A 27042-nucleotide genomic window follows, 5' to 3' on the forward strand; every position below is an offset into this window, starting at 1 on the left:
GCAGACTCTGTGCCTCATTAAGTGGTCAACGCCCTTTATCAGGCGCTTATGTCAAAAGCCTTGGTAAACATCCCTTGACTCAGTTTTACCTTGGTTTGAAAACATGTTTACTGTCCTACACACCTCACCTCTCCACTTTCCCACCCCAATATAAGTGATCACACTTGGATACAGTCATAAAGTCTCCAGAGCTGTTTAAGCTTCTGCCTCCCAAGGCTTCTCTCCCACCCGTCCCACATCACAGTGTGCTCTTAGAAACCAAAGCCGAGCAGTTTCCCCCAGGCATGCCACTCCTCTGCCCAACTCCACCTGGTTGTCTTCCTCCGTGTTGTTCTGTAAACGCCTGGAATTCCGATCTTAGCCTGACCATTACCCTCCTGCCTCACCCCTGACCTATCTCGACTCACCATGCTTCAACCATAATTACTTGTGTCCTCTCTCATTAACCAGTCAGTGCTCAGCCGGGAGGTTCCCAGTGGTGAGGCATTCCCTGTGACCAGGATGTGAGAGCAGACTCCCACTGTACCTCCAGTTCACCTGCTCTTTCACCATAGAACAGGCCACCGGACACTGATTTCCACTTTGTGTCTGATATAGCAGGTGCTTGGTCTGTTTTATTTCTTGTCTTAATAGTGCCTGGCAGCTAGAAAGTGACATACTTGTAGGATGAAAGAGGAAATTACAAAAAGTGTAATTCTGATTTTTGAGATAGGGTCTTGCTATGTAGATGAGACTAACCTCAAATTTGCCATCTTCCTGTCTCGGCCTCTCAAGTTCTGTCTTTATTTGGCTATGCTAGCTAAACCTGGATAAAGAACGACTTATCTTTCTTAGTCTTGATAGCATTGCTGCATGATTATTTGTGAACTGAACTTCATTCCTCTTCAAGGCTGAGATTTCATATTCTGAGCGAAACAAGCTAGATGGAGCCACACAATTCCGATTCTTCCTTAAAAACAGTATTTTAAAATCCATTTTACATTTTATGGGGGAAATGGAATGTAATAAGCATGAAACCATGCAGACAATTTTACAAGTAGTTATTAGGTAAAAACGGAAGTAGTAAAAATGACTAGTTCTCACCCAGCTGAATGTATGACTCTTGGAGCAGTGCCATTTGGTAACAAAAATGCTTAATGTAGAATGTATGCCTGAAAACGTGTTGTGCTTTCTCCAGTTTCCGGAACACTCCAATTCAGTATTACTACAGCCAGTTAGCCTACAGCCTGCCACAGCAGCACCGCCGAGCCAGAGGCAGCCACCCTTGCCCAGCAATCATCCAGGTACACAAGACCCGGATCTGTCAAAGACTTAAAAATAGAGAAATGCAGAGAGCTCGTTGTACTTTGAAAACACATATAATAAACTCAGGGCTGACACCATTCATTATAATTCGCATTAGATTATAAAAATACTTGTGCTGAACTGAATGTTGTATTTGGTTCACACTAAAATAAATAAAATTATAGTTGAGGTTTGGAAATCCTATTTTATGCATAGACTCATGGAACTTAGTAACATTTGAACCGTCTGTTTTGGTTGTATTTGTTAGACTCATTTAAATTAAATATTTAAGTTACACTAAACAAATTATGAATTGTGCATGCTCCTCACAAGCATAATGTGTACTTAATGGTCTTTTTTCCTTCTTCATGCAAGTGTTAAACAATGATCTCCAACCACCCAATTACTACGAGGTAATGGAATTTGATCCCTTAGCTCCTGCTACAGAGTAAGTCATTTATAAAATCATTAATTTATGTTTTGTCTCAGTTCTCTTTGAGGACAGAGCTGAGCTTGGTCAATCATTTAACTTTGTTTAGCATTTGGCAGAAATTTATGGCCTTATTAAAAATGATTTATGAGGTTTTATAGTGGCCATTGCTCTTAATGGCCTTATTGCTCTTGGCCTGTGACTGAAAAATAAAAATGCTAGTCACACCCTAAGAAGTAACTGGAACTGGCATTTAGCATAGATTGGTGGCAAGTGTCTTTCTAGCTTGAGAAGGACACTATTCTTTGCTGACATGTTAATGCCACATTTTAAAACTGTTCCCCCAGAATTGAATCAAAAGACATGTAAAAGAACTTGTGTTCAACATGACAAAAATATCCTTAAAAGTGACCATTAATGTTAAAATTGTTTTATAGCCAGGTGTAGCCATACAGTATACTCTTAGCATGTCAGAGATATAGGTAGGAGGATCATGAGTCAGGCCAGTGTAGGCCACAAGGCAAGACCTTGTCCAAAAGGAAAATAAAAATGCTTTGAATTTGAAATCCTTAAGGTACCATCACTGAATGGTTTCCTGTTTGCCAGGTTGTATATGGGATGGTAAGCATATTATAGGGGTTTTATTATTTTATGTGTTTGCCTGCATCATGTCTGTGCAGCCTATGTGTACCTGTACCTGTGAATGCAAAGAGGGTGTCAGATCCCCTGAAACTGTTGTTACAGACCATTGTAAACATTTGTGTGGGTGCTAGGAACTGAAACCAGGTCCTCTGAAGAGTGACCGGTGCTCTTAACTGCTGAGCCATCTCTCCAGCTCCCTATTACAGATTTAATACCTATTCTCTTGAGTGGAAGATTATCCCCGTTGTGAAAAATGCTCAAAACAAGATTTTGGAAATCATCAATCAGAAACTGGCAGCTTGGAGTCTATATATCTGGTCCCCAGTTGTATTTTGTTTGGCCTGTGCAGAATTTAAAATGTACATTTAAAAAAGAATCAATTACCCATAGTTAAAAACTAGTATGTTCAAGTAGTTCTAAAGATTTGTGATACTGTATAAGCACCATAGCTGTGTTCTTAATGTTAGCAAAGGTGTGGTACAGAATATGTTCTGTAGTTCACCACGTACCCATGACTGCCAATTGTAGCAGGCTTTCTTGGACAGCCATCCCTGAAATCATGACATGGTGACTATTAATTATGAATGCTCAGCCTTAGTTTAGGCTTGTCCCATTAGCTCTTATTCCTTTTTTTTTTTAACCTGTTTCTCTTCATATATATTTTGCTTTGGTCCTGTTTTACAGCCAATATCCTGGCACATGGAAGCATTAGATATATTGTCTATTTAAACCCTCAGAGTAGACAGCCATTTTGGTATCATTTACTATCAAACAGACTGATGAGACCTTCCTGCCCTGACCTGAGTGTTGTGATTATAGGCACGTATCACCACATCCAACTGCTAGGCACTTTTCCTAAGGATGGTGGAATTTCCCTTGGCTAAGCTTGATAAAAGTGGCTGCATCACTGAACACATGTACTTACGTAGTTAAATTTCATGTCCAAATATGTCAGGTTCCTGAGCATATTCAGATTAACTAACTGCTTTAAGTAAGTATATTGTGTCCTAGGTACCAGAGGTGAGATGGTCAGCAGGGAAGCTGGAGGAGAGAAACCCTGGAACTCTTTACCACCTTGTTTCTTGCTTTCTGGAGACTCAGAGCCTCAGTTCTACTGAAGGTCTCATGAAATCCAGGAACTTCTAAGGAAAAGCAGAAATTCTTAGTTCTAGAGTTTTCACATCACTGATTGGCCAGGAATCCCAGGCCAAAATTTTCTTTCGGAGGATATCTATGTATCTTCAGTATACACATCGCCTTCAACATTTCATGTATATAATAGGGCGTGAGTAATATCTAATTTTGAGCAAGACAAGCTCTCTGCTCTTATAAACATGAAACATAATGTGGAGAAAAAATTAAGCTGGCCGGCAAATATGTCAATGAAGGGATATAGTAACTAGTGTATATGAACTACTGTAAATGAAGGCTAGAGGTAACCATAGGAGGCAGCACTGCTAATTTTTGTCAAGTCTACAAAATAACAACAAAAACAAAAAACACACACAGTAGAAAGCAGATTTAGCACAGTCAATGAATTGGAAATGCCAACACAGACAATGAAGAAAGTAATCGGCAATCTAGTGCTGGGTGTGGAAGTTTAACCTGCGCACAGCTATGATGAACATATTATACACAGTACAACCTGGTCAGGAACCGAAAACTAGATGTTGGATTCAGCTACATGCACATAGGTTTTATTAAAGCTATTTTAGTGAATTGGGGACAGAAGCCACATTTCAATGTCAAAAATTAAGAGTGAAAATACATACAAATATCTTACAAGATAAATGTAAAGAGATGGGCATGGCTTGGGAACTAGAGGACTATTGAGGGAGGTTCTAGGAGCTATGTGATGAGAGACTGCACTGGCATGAAAGGTGGAGGGTTAGGACCTAGAGAAGTTGAAGATTTGGAAAAGAAGGCATTTGCTGAAGAGGTGTCTGAGAAGACAGGCAGACAGGATCGTGGAAGTAATGGGCAATGCACATGAAAATAAACTGGAGGGATTGAGAAAGGACATATTAAGTTCCCATATAAAAATGGGAAACAATACATAAAGTTTCTTCCTGAGAGATAATGAGATCAGTGGCTTAAAGAGGTAAAAGGTAAGATTACTTTATGGAAAGTAAGTCTAAAAGTTTTAGAAACATGGTAAAATTGATGAAGCTGATCACTTTGGTTTGTTTTAGTGTTATTTTGGGAGATTTCTCCCAGCTGTGTTTTGCTATATTCTATATATGAATGCCACCTTTGGGTACAGATAATTTTTGAGCTATAAAATTACATATAAACTTAGGGAAATTATTAAAAATTATAATTTATTAATGGTACAGAAATGACCAACACAAGTTAAAGGTTTCTCCCAAGTCTAGACTATAATACAATGTTAAATAAAGCAGACTTAATATTTTTAAATTATTTTAAAACTAGATTTGTTTTAAAGTAAAAAAAAATCAAACTGCCCAAATACGAACCAGTTTTCCTTTAAATCAAAAGAAAGAATAAATTGGCCTTGAATAGGCATGGGAAAGAACTCTAACATTAGAATGTTTTTATGTTAGAATGAGGTATAGGATAAAGATCTTTTTATTCACATATGATGCGACACCCCACCCCAGAAGCCTGTACTTTCTGTTTTGGTGGTGCTAATACAGTATTTTGTAATTGAAGTGTAATTCTTCTACCTTGGTGGCTTTGTTTCAGAGCTGTTTATGAAGAAATTGACGCTTACCACCACAAAGAAGCTCAAAATCACAGTGACTGCTAAGGTAAACAAAAAAACCCACCAGCTTACGCAACATAGATTCCATATAATTCAGTGGAATTAGCATATTGGTATTAAACTCTATAAGCACCATTCGAGTCTGACACCCATTTCAGCACAGTACCAAGTTCCTCTGAATTATTTAACACTGACCAGTGCTCATTAATGACATACACTCTCCATTATCTTATCATCTAGAAATGAGGCATGGAAATACAGAAGCTTGTTTGGGGTATATAAATATTAATGCTAACAAAAAAAAAAGATGATCAGTAAACGTTGTCTTTTTAATACAACTCTATGGCGTCAGTGTGCAGTCCATACCTGTTAGCTGGACCATCAATACTGCTCCGGCACCAGGTATCCTATTTACACACCACTGAATGCCTGGGCTCCACTGACCTGCTCACTCTTTACTCCTTTCTATCTCCAACCATGGAAACGTCTATTCCAACCTTTCCTCTGCTTAACTGTATGGCTTTCCAGTCTCTCAGGAAATTCAGAGAAGGGCCAATGTCTTCCCTTTATTTCAGGAGTATGCTCCACTAATTAGCAGCACAAAGGACCAGCTCGATAAAGCAGTCCCTGCTCCACGGAGGCCTGAAAGACAAGTCCTGCCAACAGGGAAATCCAGTGGACCACTTCTCAACAGAATAGTTAACATTTCCCAGCTAACGCTGCTACTCCTGACAATGGCTCAGGATTTCAGGAGAAGCTGACTATAACAACTACAACTTCAGCAGAAGGAAAACTTTCTGGTACTAGGTCAACTGTTTAAGTTGAAGACTCTTCTGCTGCGCAGGCATTCCTACCAATAGAAATCACCACAGAACTATATAAGGGTACTTGAAGATCGTCCTACTACAAAATATTGTGAACAGATGGGGCAGGAAGTGAAGAAGAAAATGAGTGCCTTCATTTAACTGAATTTGAATGTAGAAGTCAGTTTGCATTTATATATAAATAACATTTTGGTTTAAACTTGATGATTTGTTCACTTATATTTCAAGTGCCTGAGCAGGTCACTGCATCAGGTGGCCTTTGTAATGTTAAACATTCTTGCCTTTTATTATAATTTACATTTTGAAACAAATACTGGAAAACAAAATTGTGCATCATTCACTTAAAATTAAATTACTATTAATTTGTCAGAGTTGTATTGTTTTTTACCTCAAAGAGCATTTATGTCAATAAGTCTTCACAATTTCTTCCTTACTTCATCCATTAATGAATTTGGAATTATGACAATAAATGCCAGCACAGACTAGCAGGTGTAATTCTTCTGTAAGATCACTTTATCATCATATCCAAGTCATTGTCTATTCAATACTCTGAATAAATAAGCCCACAATCTTAACAGGAAAAGCCACGGTTGAATGAAGATTACAAACTTGAAGTGAGCTGTCAGACCGAGTGATTCCTCTTCCTCTTCTTTAAGTTTTTAAAACTGTCAGTTCAGCCAAAGACAGCTCAGCAGGTAAGGCATTTGTTGCCTTGTCTGACAACCTTGAGAAAACTGTCTCCCACAGTGTGTCTGCTGACCAGTACATATGTGTCACTCACCTTTCCCACATACTCAAAAATAAATGAACAATTTTAAATTGTGTCACTTTATACTGCAGAGAAGTAGCAGCCACCTTGCTTGGTGATAAGGTCTATGAACTAAAACCACTTGAGTATAGTTTCTTTTTCAGAGTTTTCAGATACATTGGTAAAAGTGTGAAGGTCCTAACACTACAGAATTAAGCTGAACCACTAAAGCAGTTACGTGTGCCATAGCATGCATATAAAGGCGAGGAGATTCTCCAGGCTCCACCTCCCGCCTCACTGTCAGGACTGGGATTACAGGTGTCAGCTACTCCACTCACTCATTTAAGGCTGGTTCCAGCAACCAGAACAAGTTGTCAAGGCCTATAAAGCAAACAATTTAACCCACTGATTAAAATCCCTGACCTTTTGTGCAGTTTTCAACAGTCACCCATGTGGTACATCCAACAGTCAATATTCTTCATGTCTCGATAAATATCATACCTTTTCTATTACTGCACACAGAGCAATGCTCATTTCCTGCCCCTAAGTACCGTCAGAGATAGCAGCATCTTTTTATCACAGATTGAGTCTTGAACCCATTCTCTCAGTCTTAAATGAGATAAATGAAGTTGAGAAGAAAGAAATAGAATCATTTAAAATACAAGGTTTCAATATACATTAGTGTAGAATATTTCTCTTCTGAGAAAGCACAATACATGATTTTCCAAAAATCACAAATCTGAAGCAGGCCTTGGAATCTACTTCAATTATAGCCTGGAACTGGCAACTTGTGCCCTTCCTTTGCTTCAAAAAAGGTGTAAGAAAGAGTGATGAGATCGACATTCACCATTCTTGGATCTTCTGCAAATTCAGGGTCAATATAGAAAAACACTGGCATGTCTACTTCTTCTTGTGGGTTAAGCCTTTGCTCTTCAAAGCAGAAGCACTACAAATTACAGAAAGATATTTGGTTAATAAGGTTCCTCTGTATTACTTAAACACAGCAATATTCATTCCCTGCCCTTAAGCACCACCATAGGATAACAGCATCTTTTCTGCACAGACTGAGTTTTGCTTTAAGGATTAAGAAGCAATTTAATTCTAATCTTAGAATACAGTAGCCAGGTATAGTAGTACAGCCCTTTGATTCCACCATTTGGAAGGCAGAGGCAGGTGGGTGTCTGTGAGTTTGAGTCAGCCTGGTCTACAGAGCTCCAGGACAGTCAGGATACATAGACCCTGTCTCAAAACAAATAAACAAAAGGAACAAACATAAATTTGGTTTCCCCCTCCATCTAGATGGTGCAAGCATGAAGACACAAAAATGGCTTTATGTTTAGAAGAACTAAGTACTGATCTAGGCTTTTTTTTTTTTTTGTCCTTTTTCTGCAGTCTCACACTGCAGGCCAGCTTGGCTTAGAATCCATTACATACCCATATCCAGGCTGGACTCTACTCATGACAATGCTCCCATCACAGTCTATTGAGTACTAGGATTATAGGCATGAGCCACAATATCCAGCCAGAAAGTGAACTTTTAGAAATTAAAAGCATTTAATTTATAATAAGCAGTTTCACATACTTTTATCATAAAGTTTACATTCAGTTTACCTGTATTTTATTGAAATACTGTCCAGCTTCAAATGGTACAACATTATATGTAGAAATTCCAATTACTGGTTTGTCAGTGGGATTCTTAGCTTTATAAAATGCCAGTGCAGTCTCTCCTGGTACCACCTGTTTCAACAAACACACGTTATATTTGATGCTATTCTTTCCCCCCGCTAAATTAAGAATCATACTATTTTTTTATTCATTGGACCATACTCCTATCTCAATGTACTATTAACATTGCCACAAACCTATCTTAGTTTCAGATTGCGTATTTGCTCATACCAATAAAAGATCAGTTATAAATGTCCCAGCTGGCTGTCTGAATCTTCTATAAATTACTTACAATGTGTCCAAGAAGTCAGGCAAACCACAGCTCAAGCCCAGCTACTTTATAACAGTTAAACCTGCATGTCATGATTGCCAATTTTTTTAAAGGGTGCCAATATTAAACTTAGCACAATTCTGAATAACTTACATTTATAACCAGTGTAAAAATGACTGAACACTATTTGTTAAACTAAAAGGAGCTAATACTTTGAGAAATAAAAGCAAAAAGGCTGTAAAAAATTTCCATAAGACATTCTATGATGTACCAATTTGCCATCATCCTAATTATCGCCATGCAATTTGAACCAGTATCCAAAATCATAACCTACAAACTCCTTAAAGAAAATTAAGTGATGTTCACTAAACTGGGGAAGCACTTTGTTTTATAAGGGTTTGTTAAAATAACATTTGAAATTAAGGCTTTTGAGAGTAATCTATAGTTAAAAAGCATTTACCTCAAATCCTTTCAGGATTATAATTATTAACAATTCAAAAGGATTTTGGATACAATGATGCTAGACTGTTGTTACTACTGAAATAATTACTTCACATCTTTAAAATGTTTTCATTAAAGGGTCATGAGTCTGAGAAAACATTAGTCTATATGTTTAGCTCAATGGTAGAGTGCTTCCCCAGCACATATAGAACCCTTGGTTCATACCTCAGTACTTTCTCTTCTTCTCAAAATTATATTTTTATTTTGATGGACAGAAATGCTTCTAATATGTCAGTCAATTACTTACTACGACTAATGATTCTCCACATTTTTTCTATTATCACCTATATCATAGTAAAAGTCAGGAAGCTATATAACATGATATATACTCAACATTAGGATTTAGTCAACTTTTAATCACATGATTATAAACACATGACATTGTTTCAATTGATTAAAAGTTAAAATATAGCCAGCACCGTCTATACCTCTAATTCATTTAGATCTTAATGGCATGGTTGAATATTTTTAAGGGATACCAATGTTAAACTAACATTAAATAGATTACAATAAGTTTACAACCAGAGTAAAACTGATGTAATAAAACCCTTATTTAAGCAAAGGTTAATGCACTGAGAAATCAAGAATAACAGCAAGCAAGGCTAAATTGAGGAAGGAGGGTCATGAGTCTGAGGCTGGCTTGGGGTATACGGTGGGACTATCACAGAAACCCCAAATGCCATAATTCCATTTAAATGTAGGGAATATGAAAAAGTAAATGTTTCAAAACACTAACATATTCCTTGAGTAATTCCACTCTGTTAATTAGATCCCATGAATATTATCAACTCTATCTTCTCATGAGGTGTACATCTAAGCATTCTGAGATGCTTAGATGGTGTAACACTTTAGCACAGATGGGTTAACAGATGCACCTACTCGTCACTCACATATATCTCTGTTTGCTGAGGTCTGAAGTTCCACTGGAGACTGGCATGCACGTCGGCATTGAAGGTGACCTTAATGATTCGATCCTTAACGGGCACCATGTTTTCAATCTGGTCAGATGAGTGCCCGGCCACTGCAGATCCTCCAAGTCCAGTAGTCTAGAACAAGACACTGGATACGTTAAGCAACAGTGTTTAGATCTCCATGTATCTCCTGGAAAAAAGTAAAATTTGAAAAACAACCAAATGCTCTACTTTGAGCCAAACTGTATACTACCCCTGATCTTTTCCTCTGTGTCAACGGTTTGTCTGTATTTGGTAAAGTGAGTCCTATTTGTTTCTAGCAAGGAGTCACTTTGAAAAGCAGATTTTGAAGACAAGCTATTATTACTGAGTGGAAAGCAAGACTTTTGACATGTACCCTTTCATTAAACAGTTCCCTTCACTGTTAGTCTAGTTTACATAAACAATTTTTCACTTACGAAAACCAGTTTACCCACACCCAGTCATTTCAGTTAAAACACAAAACTGTCCATGTCTCTGCACCACAGGTTTCAGAGCTGAAATCAGTTCAGAGTTTCATTTGTATATTCTGTTTGCCCAGGGCATCATAAATGTTTCCCCGTGTGGGTGGAGCAATGATTATCTGACACTTACCTGTAATTCTCTGCAAACACAGAGATCTTTTATACTTCATTGACAGTTAATGAGTACCTGACCTTTTTTTAAGCTTTTTATTTTTGGTTTCCCAGTCAACTGCCATAAAGAACCAGGAATTCTTTTTTAAAGTATTTTTTATGGTTTATTTAACTTTATTTTATGTGCTCTGGTGTGAAGGTGTCAGATCCCCTGCAACTGGATCTTCAGACAGTTGTAAGCTGCCATGTGGGTGCTGGGAATTGAACCCGGGTCCTCTGGAAGAGCAGTCAGTGCTCTTAACCGCTGAGCCATCTCTCCAGCACTGACTGCTCTTCCAGAGGACCCGGGCTCATTACTATCATTTTATCAGATGTGGGGACAATGCTACTTCCAAGATATTCTTATTCTTAAGATAATCAAAATTCTGATTCCCAGATAATTTACCATGCCTATACTAGAAAAACAAAAGGTCAAATTTGAGGCTAATGGAAGACTCTAAAAAACTACTGTATTAATATTTTACTATCTTTCTTTTGCTTGTTACACAAGTTACTTAGCTTCAGCAATTTCTCTCAACATTGTCAAATTCCACTTTAAAACTAAGAGATGAACTGCAGGACAAGTATTTGACTTTATTTAACAAGTATATATATAATTTTGTTTAAGAGACTGAGTTTTAAGACAAACTATTTTTCCTAAAGAATTTAAGTCAGTTGAATAAAAAGAAATTTAAGTGTTCTCCTTCAATATCAATTCCTTATATATTCTTAGGACATATGTGATTAAAGTTTCTCAAGTTCAGTGCTTAAACTAAACTAGACAAACAGTCATTAAAATGACATCCTGGGCTCAAGCCCAGATCTACTACTAGCTGAGGCAATCATAGTATCGCTGGGTTTCATTTTAATTGGCTCATAAAAAGGGACCATTGCATTCCATGGCATCCTATACTTACTTTATTTCTTGTTCTAAAACTTGTTGATTTCACAGTAGCAGGGCATTCTCAAGGACATACTAGGGTTAAACATGGAACTTGATTTTAAGGCTACTTTTTTTTAAGACCTAATGTTAACCTCGCCTAACCTGACAAAAGCATGTGAACAGACACTCAGGAGTGTTAACTACTTCATTTCTGTCGGTCTCAGTACTACTGGCATGCTGGAAAATCTTTTTATTTGGGGGGGGGGGTGTCCCGTGAACTTGCAGGTAACTAACAGCCTGTCTAACCTCTCTACTCACGAAGTGCCAGGAGTACCCTGTCCCTGTGCTAAGGCTCATTCCTTCTGAGGCGTGGCACCAGCTCCATCTCTCCCGGAACTGGTCTTCCCCGGTGCATGTCTGACCCGATCTGAAGTCGCATCAACTGGAGAACTGTGGCCTCCGCCTGCATTGGCCCAGCAGGGACGATGGCGCCGCAGGGCTCCATCATGCACCTCGTCCCTCCCTACCTGGCAGTAGAGCCGATAGAGGGGCACGGCGGCATAGGAGGCCCCCAGCATGCCCACGGCGGCCGCGGCCACGTAGGTGAGCACCGTCTTGTTCCGCCGCCGCCACTCGTCCTCCTGCGCGCGCTGGTACGGGTTGCTGCTCCTCAACCGCCGGGGCGGCTGCGCAGCGAGACGGCGGACCCCGCTCGGACGCTCCCATGTCCCGAGCAGCCTCAGGCCCCGCCCGGCACCTCCGAGCCCCTTCCAGCAGGGCCTAAGAACCGGCTCCGAACTCGCCACAGTCCAGCCCGCCCACCCGGGCTGGCTCCAGCACCGGCCACACAGAGCCACCGACCTCCATCCCGGACACCAAAATCCTCCCATAACCCCCCGGAAAGCACGCCTGCCTGTCACGGCCGCTAGGCGAGAACTCGCGAGACCTCTCTAGTCTCGCGGTAGCCGGGTTGAGCCCCGCCGCTGCCTTGACGACCAGATTCCTCAGGTAGTAGCCGGGCTACGGAGGCCGGGTGGCCAGAAGAGGGTAAGTTCGCGTTTTCTTCCTAGGTGGCTGTACCTTGCAGTTTGTTTCCCTCTAATACTTCTCTAGTTTACTTTGTGGTAAATGCATCTGGCCCTCTACATGCAAGTTCCTCACTGGGGTTTGTACTGTAACACACCCATCTTCCCAAACTCCACCAGCCTTTGTCTCGACCCAGCGGCGCCCAGCGGCAGCTCTCTCGCGCGGGGCTCCGGCTTGGAGTTCACTAACTACCTCTGACCTGAGGTCAGACAAACTTCCTTCTTTCAGGAACACTTACTGTGCAAACTGCATCCCTCTCCAATACTCTCGACTTCTGCATCTTCTCAGCTCATTTGCAGACGCCTTTCACGGCGCTGATACTCCTTTGCTATTCACCCCATAAGAACATCAAGGCAGAGAACCGCTTGCAAACTGCGGTTCAGAACAGAAGGACCAAGATATGAGGGCCTTTTATAGGGGGGACTGAAGGAATAAGAATGTGAATCGGGCAGGCAAAGACCCCCGGGAAATATGCAATAGCCGTCTTCAGTTCGCTGATAGGACAAACAAGGACCACTAGTAAATAGCAGCTAAGAGCAGATTCTGATGTTAAGCATTGATGAATTTACTGGGGCCTTGTCCTTACATCTCTTTTATTTTATTTTAACTTCTCCATAACCTGCTGACCTTATTTCGTGAGTGGAAATCACAGTGGTGCATGAGGATAAGCAGATGAAGTGATTTTCCCACTGCTGCAGGCATAGGAAGATCTTTATAAAGTTAGGTCTAGTATCTAATGGCAAGAGTGGGTCTGATTAAACCCCCTTCGTGCGTTAGAAACCTGAAGGCCTAAAGAACTGTAGGTCAGTCAACATTTATCCCTCGCACTTCTTAGTTGACTGGGGCTTCATCCAAATAAGTCAGGCACACACACACTTTTGTTATTGATTGCCCTGTCTACTGTAGGACTAGGAAAATAAACCTGTAAATAAGGGGATTTCAGCTAACAGGGTCGGTATCAAAATAGCTGGGGGCATGATGTCTCTCTGTAAAAGGTAAAATAAGGTCATCCTAGAGGTGACATTTGAGCCTACTCCTGAACCGTGAAAAAGAGCTACCCACAAAACAGTCTTGGGTCACCCACAAGTCCAGAGGCAGGGGTGGATTGGATAAGATACAAAACAACAGCAACAACAACAACAACCAAGGTCAGTGTGAACCTTGCAGACTGAGCGAAGCTGACAGTGGAAGGAAATTGGGTCCCCGCGGGTACACAAAGACCCGATTAAGCTATTGAAACCACTTTAAGAGAAGCTTAGTGTTAGGAACAGTGGGGAAACTTGATCTGGTTTTATTCACACTGAAGGAAGAAAAAGCTGTTAGTCCCATGATGAGAGTGAAAGGGGCAAGGGTGGAAGCAGACGTGAGGCAACTGTAGTAGCTGAGGAGATGGAGGCCTTGGATCAGTAACTGGTTAGTGGCCACAGAGCTGCGAAATTGTAGTGTCGATAAAATCTAACTCCTTGTCTACTGCAGCACTCTGGTACATGGCCACACAAGTGACACCTCTCTTACTCTAGAAGTTTGCTTTCATTTCCTTATGGCAGTGTTTGATCATCCTTTCCCTGTGTATGCACCGTGAAGCTTACACCAGACTGTCAGATTTTTTAGGAGAAGACCTCTTAATTGTCTACAGTGTAGACTCCTTACTAGGAGCCTGGAGATACGGCTTGGAGGTTAAAAGCCTTTACTGTTTTGCAGAGGACCTGGGTTCAGTTCCCAGGATTCACTGGGGGACTCAGAGCTTTGGCCCCAGTTCCAGTATTTCTAGCCCTTCAGGCACTTCACATACATGGTGCACACAGACACACACACACACACACACACACACACACACACACACACACACACACACAGAGACAGACAATATGCTTGTAATTTCTTTTAAAAAATCCTATGCTAACTTTAATGTGCTTGAAGCTAACAGTGTATTTCCTTCAGCCTTTCCCCTCCTCCTTTCCCCCCACCCTGTCTCCAGGTATTTTTCCATCCAGATTATTCAAAGCAGCTGTATAAATATGTCATTAATAGAGTTGTAATCATGAATGTTTTTATTTATTAACTGAACGTGACTATCTGAGGTACAGCCATTATGATTGCAGTAAAGTGATGTAAGTCTTTCTAGATTTCTCTTTTAATAAAATAGACATCAGTCCAATCCCAATACGATAATAGAAAATGACAGTTCATGTTTATAAAAATGTTTCTGGATGATAATTAAAACTTTTCAATCTCCAATTCTACTTTGAAATAATTTTAAAAGTTACATAATCTTTGCAGACGTAATAAATTTCCCACTTTTCCTTCACCTAGTTTCCCTAACCTTAAAGATCTCTGTACCATCTGAGAAGAGAGCAGGCATATGGTATTCTGGAACTGTAAACTTAATACTTACAGAAGTATTGATTACAAGGACACAGCACAGCCATCCTAAGCAGGTATTTAGCATCAATTCAATATTACTGTGCTATCACCTTGGGCCACCATAACAAAACACTGCAGACTAGGTTACTCAACAATGTATTATGTTTCTGGAGACTGGGAAACCAAGAGCAAGGTACTGGCTAATGGATTTCTCATGAGGGTCCTCCCTCGCCTGTAGTACACTTGTGGACTGGCATGCCTGGGAGAAGGCAGCAAGCTTTGTGATGTCTTTTTTTGAGGGGGTGTTGGGGGATTTGAGACTTGGTTTCTCTGTTGCTTTTGAGCCTGTCCTGGAACTCACTCTAGACCAGGCTATCCTTGAATTCTCAGACATTTCCTGACTCTTCCTCCCGAGTGCTGGGATTAAAGGTATATGCCACCGCCACCCGGCTGTGATGTCTTTCTTGTAGACACACTAACTGCATCTGATCGATCACTTGTTCTCCATTATAATCTCATTTAACCTTAGTAATAGAGTAGTCTGGATAGAGCTGCACTGGGGCTAGGGCTTCAACATGATTTTAAGGAACATGTACCTTCATAACTTCATACCATGGTATTTGTGGATTCAGCTTAAGTTAGTACCACTTATGGTAGTTTGGATTTAATTGGCTCCGATAAGATCATAGGGAGGGGCAGTGTGGCCTTGTTGGAGGAAGTGTGTTACTGGGGTGTAGGCTTTGAGGTCTCTTATGCTCAAATTACGCCTAGTTTAGCTCACTTCCTGCTGCCTGTGGGATCAGTATGTGGCTCCTTTTCCAGCACCATATCTGCCTGCATGCTGCCATGCCCCACCATGAAGATAATGGACTAAACCTCTGAAACTGTAAGCCACCCAATGAGTTGGTTTTCTTTATGAGACTTGTCGTCATGGTGTCTCTTTACAGCAATAGAAACTCTAAGACACCACTTGTCCCAGTTATTTCCAGCTTTTGTCTACACTCCAATCCAGGATGGTCCCTTGTTTTTAGCTGTCCTGCCTCTTTAGTTTTCACCAGTCTGAAATAGTTCTTTAGCCTTTCCATACGGCCTTGATTTTTTTTTTAAATAGTAGCAGCTAGTTAATAGCTATAGTGTCCTCAGTATGTGTCTGATTTTTGTGTGCGGTGCTTTCTCATGGTTTATGAGCCTCTGATAGAAACCACAGAAGTGAGGTGCTTGTCTCATTGAATTTCTTTAGGGATCACATAAATTCAACTTGATTCATGACTGTGAGGTATTTACCTCTTTACTAAATGTAATGTCTCAGTTATGGTTTCTAGTTCTGTGATCAAATGTCATGACCAAAAAGGCAAGTTGGGGAGGAAAGGGTTTATTTGACCTATACTTCAACATTGCTATTCATCATTGAAGAAAGTCAGAACAAGAACTCAAACAGGGCAGGATCTCAGAGGCAGGAGCTGATTCTAAGGACATGGAGGGATGCTGCTTACTGGCTTGCTTCCAGACTTGCTCAGCCTGCTTTCATAAAGCACCCAGGATCACCAGCCCAGGAATGGCACCACCCACAATGACTGGGCCCTTCCACATTGATCCTAATTGAGAAAATTTCTTACAGCTGGATTTCATAGAGGCCTTTCCTCAACTGAGGCACCTTCCTCTCTGATAATTACCTTGTATCAAGTTGACAGTCAAAACCTGCCAGTATATGTATTTTCAAGGATTTGTTTGTTTACATTTTTGTTTTGAGACAGTCTCCCAGAGAATCCCAGGCTGGCCTCAAACTAACAGTCCTTCTATGTCAGTCATCAGCACTGCAATTAGGGATGTACACCACCATACCCAGCCAAGTTTCTTTATTGCAAGGGTCATAAAATCATTTTATACTCATTAAGATGCAATTAATGTATTTTGTGGGGAGAAGCTATTGGGAGTATCTGCAAGGCAGAGTGTTAACTCCTTTGCATATTTTTGATTCTGTGTTTTTATCAACACAGACCCATGAATTCTGTTCCAGTTAAGGGTGAATGGTACTGTTGGCATGCTCCTCTTCCATTCTTCCTGCCCTAACCTTGGTATTAGCCGTTACTGCAAGGGCCTGGTTTCCTATAGTGGAGAGTGATATTTAGAAATAAAACCAGGAACCGGAAGTAGTCATTATCCCTAGACCTTCTCAAACAGACCCAGACAACTTGGATGTATAGTTACAGTTGTGTATGTGTGCCCAACACGAGAAGTAAGTCTACTGTTATTTTTAATATATAGACTACCTGTTTCCCCCAGTATCTGAGCAAATTACCATAGCTGAGAACTTGGCCATAGACATGTGAGCTTGCTTCTGCCTGGTATATGAACCCAAAGAATATGCTCCATTTTGGGCACCATCTAAACATTCAGCAGGACAAAAGAAAAGAGGGCAAAGCCAAAAGCAAAGTGACTATAGTTAGCGGCAGGCAGTTTTGAAGACCTGGAGGAAGGAAGGAAGGCCACAAAGGAGAAGCTTGATTCTGAAAATATAGTCCTTTCCCCTACCCTCTCCCAAGCCCAGCCCCCTTTGAGGTCAATCTTCCCATTCTGTAGATAAGGAAAAAAACAGACTGAAAGCATTGAAATCACTTGCACAAGCAAAGTCAGCTGGGTAGTGTCAGCTGGAGCTTATGCTTAAAATGATTGTGACTCCTTGCTTCCTGGTATTTTTCTGTGCCCTGTATAGAAAGCAGTTTTGCAATGGACAGTAGTAACAACAAATGAACCATTTCCATTTCAATATCAGGACAAGTTTCTTCTGCCTTGATTAAAATCATTAATGTGCTAAGTTGTCTATTTAGAAGACAGCATATTTTAAAATGATTTCTGAACTAGAACAAACTGGAATTAAACATAAGATTGAAGTTAGAAAACCGTGTGGAGGCCTGAGGTCAAGGATCTTATAATACGAGACTGGCATATGCGGCTAGAGGGATACTGCAGTATTAGAAACTGCCGAAATGTATTTGCTTTTCTCTACAGCTTTGGATGAATGCTTAACCCCAGGCTATAATTTGGTGAGTCTGAGTGTGTTCACGATGTTGCATAAATCACAGTGGTAACTAATGCCGAGGAGTGCTCCACCATGGATGGAATGTGAACTCCTCCGGGCTAGTCTAACCCTGTTCTGCAGCTAGAAGTACGGCCGCACATTTAAAATGTAAAGCCTGTACTGGCACTAAAGACTTGGCACCTAATGTCCAATGGCATTCTTCAGCAGAAAATAATTAAACCTGGTAAACTCTTTCTAGTTAGCTAGGGTCATGTCTAGTTTTCCACTGATAAGGTAAAATAAATTGCCCTATAAACCTTTTGCTGTCACATATTGTTGTCTAACCTGGTTGTTTGTTTTCTGTAAATTTAAAGATGATGAAGCTCTAGTTTTAAACTCAGAGATCCACCTGCCTCTGTCACACACCCCCTCCCAAACCCAGTGCTGGGATTTTAAATGTTTACCTTCATGCCTGGCTCATATTTTTCAGTATTTTAAAAGCATAATGTAATTGCAGCTTCAGCCTAAATATGTAGCCATTGATCTGTATTTCCCAGCAGTTTGTTTGCCTAATAAAATTCCTGGATTCATCCAGCAATGTGATACCTAGCAATTATTTTAATAGAATTAACAGCTGTTTATTTTGGAGTATTTATTACAATAATTGAGCTCACAGTATGAAGGAATACATATTTATATAAATAGTAAGAAAAAGGAGTTGTAATTTAGTTGAAATCAGGCTAGATAATCACTATATCCCCATTAGTGTACAGCGATGCCATCAAGTTGCCGCAGAATTTCTTAGTTTCCTTCTTTATTTCCTGACAGCTGCTTTTATGCCTTTTTGATAGACTGGTCCTCTTTAGTGGGTGTTAATGAGCTTGTCTAAGTAACAGATATGATGAATAGAAAATATTCATTTATGCACTGTACATGCTCCTCATTCTAGTAACATTTATTATAGTAAAGCCACCTCTAAATATGTGGCTTGTCCAGTCTTACAGGACACTACTCTGAAATGTCCCTCTAATTTAAATAGTTCTTGAACTTGACTTGATTCTCTGCTTGTTTCTGTCTTGAATATGTTAATAGTTATTTAATGTGGAACCTTGTGTTTTCATTTTATATTAGGTCCTTGTTATAGCCAGTCCTGGTCATTTTAGAAATGAGTATACACACACACACACACACACACACACACACACACACACACACAATACACACCTATCTTATCTCAAATGCACTGACTGACATTCTGTTTGAGCTAAAGAACAATCTACCTATTGGAATAAGCAACGTTAAAGGCAAAGGCCCAAAACCAAGTGGAAATGCAGAACCAGAGAGCCCAAGCTTAGATGGTTAAAGACAGAATAAAGGCAAAAGGAAGATCTCAGGCTCCAGTGAATAGTCAAGTTATTCCTTGAACTAAAATCAATCAAAAACCCAAGCTCCTTACCCTTGTGCACAAGGTTAGGTAGTGTAGGCCCCGCTACCCCTGTACTCTTGTCCTGCCTCCGTTCACCGTGGTCCAGCTGCACTTCTCCATATTCTGTGGATACCCACTTGTGCGCTGCTCTTCAAGAACCATTTGTCTCATGTCTCTCCCTGGTCATGGCTCCCTTATTGACAGTCTTGGTCCCCTATTCTAAATTTGCCTTTTCTTGACATTACCTTCCAGTATCTGAAACATAACATATTTTATTTTAGCTGTTTATTGTTTTTCTCACACCACAGAGAGCAGAAATCTTGGTGCACTCACCAATGATAAGAATTTGGTACATACCTACATGGGATGAACGTAGTTATTGGGGGAGGAACACACATGAAAGCAAGCAGGAAGAAGTTGGGGCTGTTCCAGAAAACTGCTGTGCAGAGCTCATGTTTCACAAAGCCCAAAGTCCTTTTTTTGAAGCATTTTCCAGTATCTTCCACAAGGTTAGGCTATATGCTTTTGGCAGATTCTTACCTGTCCACCCCAGGAAAAATGAGCAGCAATTCCTGAGCTGCTTGCATTCTGAAAAGAAAAACGCACTAGTGAATATTGCCTTTGGATACTGAGTAAAGGAGATGGGGAAGTAACTCTTTCATTCATCTTTTCATCTTGGCCGCGTGCAAATTTCACATTATGTAAAGAGGATCAGATAAGGAAAGTGAAAGGAGGCATTCCTAATCACCCCCACCCTTTTTTCCTTTTTTTTTTTTTAAGACTTAGAGAAGAGACAAGTGAGGAACCGAGAGGGCAAAAACGAACACACAAGAGGGAGAGTAGTTTTCCTGAACAAAGGCCGCCAAGCCAGTGTTCTTAACCCGTGATCTATACATAGTTGATATGACTTTAAAGAATCTCTGCTGTGGTGTGGTACACAACAGGTTGCAACCTCTGTTTCTAAAGATGCTCTTTTTTTGGTTTTTCGAGACAGGGTTTCGCTGTATAACAGCACTGACTGTCCTGGAACTCGTTCTGTAGACCAGGCTGGTCTCTAACTCACAGAGATAGCCTCTCTGCCTCCTGAGTGCTGGGATTAAAGGCATGTACCTCCTGGCTCATTTTGTTCTTAAGGAAGATCTGAACCTGCAGGTCTTACTTCACAACAGGGGATATTTCTTTTCTAATATGAGATCCAGTGTTGGGCATTTCTAAATCATCTGTAAAACTACATTGTCACGCCTCACCTCATCCAGCAAGGATGTCACGACACACCGGAGCTCTTCTCATTGCAGTTTATTCCAGGACTTTATTCACTTTCTCTCTCTCCCTTCCCCTCTCTCACCGGGCAAACCTCTCCCAGCCCTTAAGTAGGCATGGGCTGCCAATCCCGGATTGCCAGGTGGGCACTGCCCATAGGCCCACGCATATGCAGGCAGCTGATGATCATTGCGTGATCATAGCATAGGTCAGGCCTTAGCCATCATCTCAGGAGTTGATTATACATCTCCATCAGGTGTGACATTACGCAGCTCGCTACACTACATATTCAAATATTATTTTTTACTGGGTAGGCAGCATCACTGTGCCCTCACTCCCTTTTGAAGTGACTGCAGAGTGAGGTGGCTAGACTAGCATGCTTTTCCCACTCGGGTTCCACACAGATGACCTGATCACAGGCTGCTTCTTGCCTGCAATCATCTTAAGAGACATGGATATCAGAAACACGATCCGTGTCCTCCCTCCAAAAGCACAGGAGTCCTTGTAGTGTAAAATTAGAACATGCATGTGCTTGCTGTTCCACATATAAGTTAGTGGCTTCTCAGATGCCTGGGCTAGCTGGGCAGCAGAAGTGGAGCTCAGACCTGAGACAGCAAGCACTCTTTCAGTTGCGGTACACTTCTGCATCGTCCTAGCCAGGGTTACTGTTCCTGTGAGGAAACACCGTGACCAAAGCAAGTTGAGGAAGAAAGAGATTATTGGGCTTTCAGTTCTGGATCACTTTGATCACTGGAGGACAGGAACTCAAACAGGGCAGGAACCTAGAGGCAGGAGCTGATGCAGAGGCCATGGAGGAGAGCTGCTTACTGACTTGTTCCTCGTGGCTTGCTCAGGCTTCTTTCTTATAGAACCCAGGACCACCAGGGCAGGGATGGCACCACTTTCAATGGACTGGGCCCTCCTCCATCAATCACTAATTAAGAAAATGCCTTACAGGCTTACCTACAGCTCAATCTTATGGAGGCATTTTCCCAATTGAGGTTACCTTCTCTTATAACTCTAGCTTGTATCCGGTTGACAAAAATATCTGCACACAGGCCAAGAAGTGCCATCTAGGTGAACTACTCATGATGGCATTCATGAGCAGATATTCTATATGTTTGCTAAGTCAGCTCTTACTATCCATAAAGTGTTACAATACCCATCTTTAGAAGCTATCCTATGGCTCCATATCCGTGCACATATGGGCAAAACTAATTGGATCCAACGGGTTACTTTTTAGAAAAGAGAAAATAGGAAGACATGAGATTGTAAAATGGGTGTGGGAGGAATTGGAGAAAGAAATGGGTTGAATATGATCAAAACACATTATGTACATGTATGATATTCTCAAAGAATAAGTACAAATACTCTATCTTTTAAAAAGATATCTTGACTTTAATAAAAACCCTGGGTTTGTGTTTACCTCCTTTATGGCTCCCCAAAAGCCTGTCCTTAAAATGTTTTGTGTTCCCCTCTCATTTCTTTCTAACCTCCTCTTTTTCCCTTTTTCTGTTTTGGTTTTTTTTCTTTTTCTTTTTCTTTTTTGTTACTTTCTTGAGACAGGGTCTCCCTGTGTCAAGACTCATGAGACTCATGAGCCTCCTCTTTCCCCAACCTCCCTGTGCTAGTATCACAGGGATGTAGCCGTGCCCACTGATACTCTCTTCTATTGTGCACAATCACTTATGCGTTAAATTTTTATTTCAAAGAGAGTTTTATAAACCTCCTTTCTTTAAATAAATATGACTAAATAAATATGACTAATTATCTTTTGTGAACAAATCATGTTGTATCCTATATTTCCTTACTGCTCTACCCAGAAACTAGTTTCTTTATATAGCATGTGAATACCCCAGCCCCAGTAAAATTTCACTCTTATATCCTTGGAAAGAGGAGCAGTCCCCTCCTTTAGGAAGAGCCTCATTGAGCACCTTTCTACTCCCCTACCAATACAAGATAAGTTCTTCCACTCAGTGTGAACTAACAGTCCCCTCTGTTTTGATTGGAATAGTGAAACGCATCTTCAGAGACCTATTATATGGCCAGAAGTCTCAGAAAAGAAGCTTTCTTAGGGGGCTTATGAGTTACTATTATTATCATCATTATTAGATTTTGGAGTCTTGCTATTAAACCAACAAATCTCCTCTTGACTGGGTATCACACTTTGTCCTTCCTTTTCCTTCTAGTGATCTTTTTACTGAGGGCAAATGGTTACAAAGACATTGGGGTTTCTTGACCTCATAGTTTGTAAAATGCTTTGAAATGAATATAGCAGCATGCTGTCAAGGAAGGGTAGGTATTAGACTGTGCTTGTAAAAGCTCTTATGAGTATTCGAGATATATTATTTTAATATTCGAAATGACAACAGAAAGAAGTCCAATGGCTTATGGTAAGGAGAGTCTGTGTGCATGTGTGTGCTGAGGTGTTAGGATGCACTTGTATATAAATCATCGTGTTGCAGACGGGCAGTTTTTGATAAAAGGGTGTGTGTATGTACATGCACGCACACACGTGTATACACTGTGTTGCTGTGTGTTGGCTTGCTAGTAACTTTATTCATTTAAGACATCTAATTGTTTACAGAGCTTGGAGTCTGAGAGAAATTATTTCCTAGAAGATACTACAGTTAAATCTTTTCATCATTTACAAAGTAGTTGGTGTGTGAGTGCCAGTGTATGTATTCAGTGTACACGTGTGAGCGAGCATACTTAAGTGTGTGTATGGGCATGTTGCAGGGCTGGGAGTTGCAATCAGGTGTCCTCTGTCACTCTCCACCTTATTTTTGAGGCATCTCTTACTAACAGTGGAAGTCGTAAGTTTGCTATACTTGCTGGCCAGCAAGCCTCAGTGGCCCTCCCTTCTCAAGTCCCCAGCATGGGGAGTCCAAGGGTACTCAGCCTTATACAGGGGTGCTGGGGATAGAACTCAGGTTCTTATGTGTTGTTGGTTGTTTTTACTCTTGGGGTATCAGCTTCCCATCTCCCAAATAATTACATACAAGACTTGTTATTTCTTATGAATGCCTGGCCTTAGCTTGGCTTGTTTCTTACTAGCTTTTCTTAAATTATCCTATCTTTTGCCTCTCAGATTTTACCTTTCTCCATTTCTGCATATCTTCCTGTCTTTTTACTCCGTAACTGGTTCTATGGCTGGCCTCTATCATCCTCCTCTGCTTGTTCTCTTTCTCTTTGTTCTTCTTTTCCCAGATTTCACCTTATATTTATTCTCTCTGCCTACCAGCCCACCTATTCTTTCTTCTGCCTCACTATTGTCCATTCAGCTCTTTATTAGACGAATCAGGTGTTATAGACAGGCAAAGTAACACAGCTTCACAGAGTTAAACAAATGCAACATAAAAGAATGCAACCCATCTTTGCATCATTAAACAAATATTCCATGGTATAAACAAATGGAACACAAATTAATATTCCGCAACACTCGTGCTTGTCCCACCAAATAGGTTTTGAAAAAAGTTTTAAGAAAAAAAATGTTGAAAAACTAACTTTCAGTTTACAAGATTGATATGAAGATAACTTTAGAACCCTGTAGGAATTCACAAAAGAATATATCACAAAAGATATATCAAGTTCTTTGAATCAGAATAAGATCATAAAAATTGGTACTAATACTTTCTCATTTATAATATAATTTTCTTACATACCGTTGCTTCATTTTTTTAATTAAGGAAAATTTGAAATTAATATATACATATAAAACCCAAACAACTAGGAAAAGTTGACTAAATAAAATACAAAGGGAGAATTGTTTCATAAGATGTAGAAACATATTATAAAACCTATTAATTGTAATTAATTAATTTTAGTGCATGAATAAATAGTCTAATCAAAGAAATCAAATGAAAATGGCAAGAATTGATTCAAATACAAGAATTAGTCTGAAGGTTGCATCTCAAATCAGAGATGGTAAGCAGCTTGTAAGTGTGGTCAGATGTGGGGATGATCTTCCAGGGAGAAAAGCCAGGATGTCCTCTACATCCATCTTATGGCGGTTATCAAGGACTTTTAAATGAAGTCATAAAGTCTCAAAAGAAAATACGTGGGACTGACTTATTTATCTTGGAGTGGGAAAGGAGTTTCTGTTTCACACTGAAGTACAGAAATCTCAAAGATGAGTGGATATAGCCGCTTGTGTTTACATAACATGTCCACAACCAAAAACAGAAAACTGTGTTTGCAGTTTTAGTGCTGATGGGTGGATATTGAACAGAAAAAACATAGAAAATGGCAAAATAAGCAGCATTTTTAAAACAAAATCTCTGGCTTCTTTAAGATACAATTTTCATTAAGACTTCAAAAAATTTAGGAATTAATCATGTTGGTGACATTTAGAATAACAGACATTATTGGGGGGGTAGTTGAAATTTTTATCAGTTTCTTTATGACATGCCTGGTAATTTCATCCTGTTACTATTTACTATCATTTCTTATTTTATACCTACCTATTTTACTTTTTTGTGTATTTGATATAGTAAAATATCTCATTTTAGAAATTGTTGAGATTATAAATTACCAAGTCTTAATCAAAGATTGTATACATGATGGCCAGATATTTTTTATCTGATAAGATTTCTGATTATTTATAGTTTAATTAAGTTATAAGAGGAAAGATTGATATATCACAGTAAAGCCTAGTTTTCTGAAATGAATTCATCTTATTAAAGAAAATGCTATTCTGTAGTTTCCCAGTTTCTGTTTCTGCTGACCTAATCTTGTCTCTCTTCTGACTCAGCAAGTTAGAGAAGCAGTATATTTCATTGAGTGCTTATATTTTTAGTAAAAGAAAAAAATGTTTACTTCTGTATCACTCTGTCAAAGTGGTGGGTACTTATGTGTCATGCTTGTATGTGTGACTGTGGATAACATTGCTAAAACCTCTATTGGTTAAACGGTTTACAAGCTTGTATCAAAGAACCAGGGGTACAGAAATGGAATTGATGACTTAGTTGGTAAGCTCCAGTACCCACATAAAAAGCCTGGTGTGACGGCATCCTTTGGTCATCCCCATGCTGAGGAGCTAGAGAGGCATTTCTGTCTATCGGGTTTTGTGGGAGGCTCCGCCGCAAAATCTAAGATGGGGAATAAGGAGGACTCCTGATGTAAGCCTCTCCGCAGGTACTTGCCTGCACGCTCACATACGCACATGCCCACACAAACACACTTACACTACACATGCATGAATAAAATACGGAGGTAGGAAATGAACATGGGAGAAGGCGCTTACATAAAAAATTAATTTAAAGAATAATCTTGGATTTGGTTGGAGAGATAGCTTCGTCAGTAAAATGTCTACTATGCAAGCAGGAAGGCCTGAGTTTACAGAATCCATGTAAAAAACCTGGGGTGGCCATCCACTCTTATTATTACAGCCTTATAGCTCACTGGCCAGCTAGCCTGAATTGGTGAGTTCCAGATTCACCGAGACATGCTGTCTCAGAAAAAAAAAAAAATTGAAGTGAGAAAGCGGGAAAGGAAAGACACCGGACATTGACCTACAATTAGAGGTACCATATACCTGTGTGCATGTGCATCCACAGTTGCAGGGCTGTTAACAAGTAACACACACACACACAGACTGTTTGGATGGCTAAGATTAAACTCGTGCTATTATGCAAGTTTCTGTACTCTTCATGGAAAGAGATAATGTGTTACTGCCATTAACATACATCCAGTTTGGGCGGGCTTAGCATGGTGTTTTTCACAAAAGATTATTTCATAGCATGCTGGAATAGAAAAGCCTTGAGTTTTAATGCTAGAAAAAATAGTTTAAGTTACCCTTGGCCTCTGGCCTGTGATAATAGATAAATCCTATGGTTTCTCTGTAAATTTTGTGTTAAAAAAAAAAAATGTTTGCCTTGAGAGGCTTCTGGATTAGAAAACCTACAGTGGCCCAGGCTCTACTGATGGTTAGTGATGACTAAACACAGAAACATCAGCGATGATTCTGGGATAGGCAGGCTTCCTCCACACTTCCTCAGCCCCCTTGTGAACAGCACTGTCAGCACACCCACACCTTCTGGCGTTTGTCTGTCTGTCTCTGAAGCTGGTTTCTGCTCCTTGTTATCTGTAACCAGCTAGTGCACTGCTCAGCATGTTTAAGTGAGTGAAATAATTTGGGCACTTAAATTCTAATGCATTAAAATAGAATTTTGTTTAAAACTCAAATTTTGTCATTACATGAAATCCAGTATAGAGACTAGCATTAATACATGCTTACTTCTGGATGTGTTCCAAGGAGGCTTGAGGACCTCTGTTTTATGAGGACAGACTGCCACTAGATGGGGATCTTAGTCACTTTAGTAACCACTGGAAATCTGCTGGGGCTTCCT

General features: G+C 40.1%; 3 protein-coding genes across 6 annotated transcripts in view; 2 read left to right on the forward strand and 1 right to left on the reverse strand.

Moving 5' to 3' along the window:
- Positions 1 to 5792, forward strand: part of Tom1l1 (target of myb1 like 1 membrane trafficking protein) — a 41992-nt gene extending 36200 nt beyond the window's left edge. Inside the window, exons 13-16 of one of the 4 annotated variants that reach the window (XM_075991120.1) lie at positions 1178 to 1283; positions 1660 to 1732; positions 5063 to 5127; positions 5657 to 5792. In XM_075991120.1, coding sequence (XP_075847235.1) covers positions 1178 to 1283; positions 1660 to 1732; positions 5063 to 5126 — 243 coding nt within the window. In that variant the 3' untranslated portion in view covers position 5127; positions 5657 to 5792. Of the gene's footprint in view, positions 1 to 1177; positions 1284 to 1659; positions 1733 to 5062; positions 5187 to 5609 lie in introns of those variants that run through there. The other 3 variants (XM_075991121.1, XR_012912311.1, XM_075991122.1) reach the window with 3 other exon arrangements.
- Cox11 (cytochrome c oxidase copper chaperone COX11) lies at positions 4652 to 12494 on the reverse strand. The gene is made up of 4 exons (XM_075991123.1): positions 12065 to 12494; positions 9981 to 10136; positions 8265 to 8390; positions 4652 to 7599 (listed from the first exon to the last, which is right to left on the reverse strand). Exons 1-4 carry the CDS (start codon positions 12425 to 12427, stop codon positions 7417 to 7419), a joined length of 828 nt encoding a protein of 275 aa, XP_075847238.1. The 5' UTR covers positions 12428 to 12494; the 3' UTR covers positions 4652 to 7416.
- Positions 12495 to 12512: 18 nt separating this feature from the next.
- Stxbp4 (syntaxin binding protein 4) overlaps positions 12513 to 27042 on the forward strand; it is a 153221-nt gene continuing 138691 nt past the window's right edge. The window contains exon 1 of the mRNA XM_075991116.1: positions 12513 to 12584. The gene's annotated coding sequence lies outside the window, so the exon portion shown is untranslated. The remainder of the gene's footprint in view (positions 12585 to 27042) is intronic.

The sequence above is a fragment of the Microtus pennsylvanicus genome, chromosome 11, assembly GCF_037038515.1.
Source record: "Microtus pennsylvanicus isolate mMicPen1 chromosome 11, mMicPen1.hap1, whole genome shotgun sequence".
Classification (NCBI taxonomy): Eukaryota; Metazoa; Chordata; class Mammalia; order Rodentia; family Cricetidae; genus Microtus; species Microtus pennsylvanicus.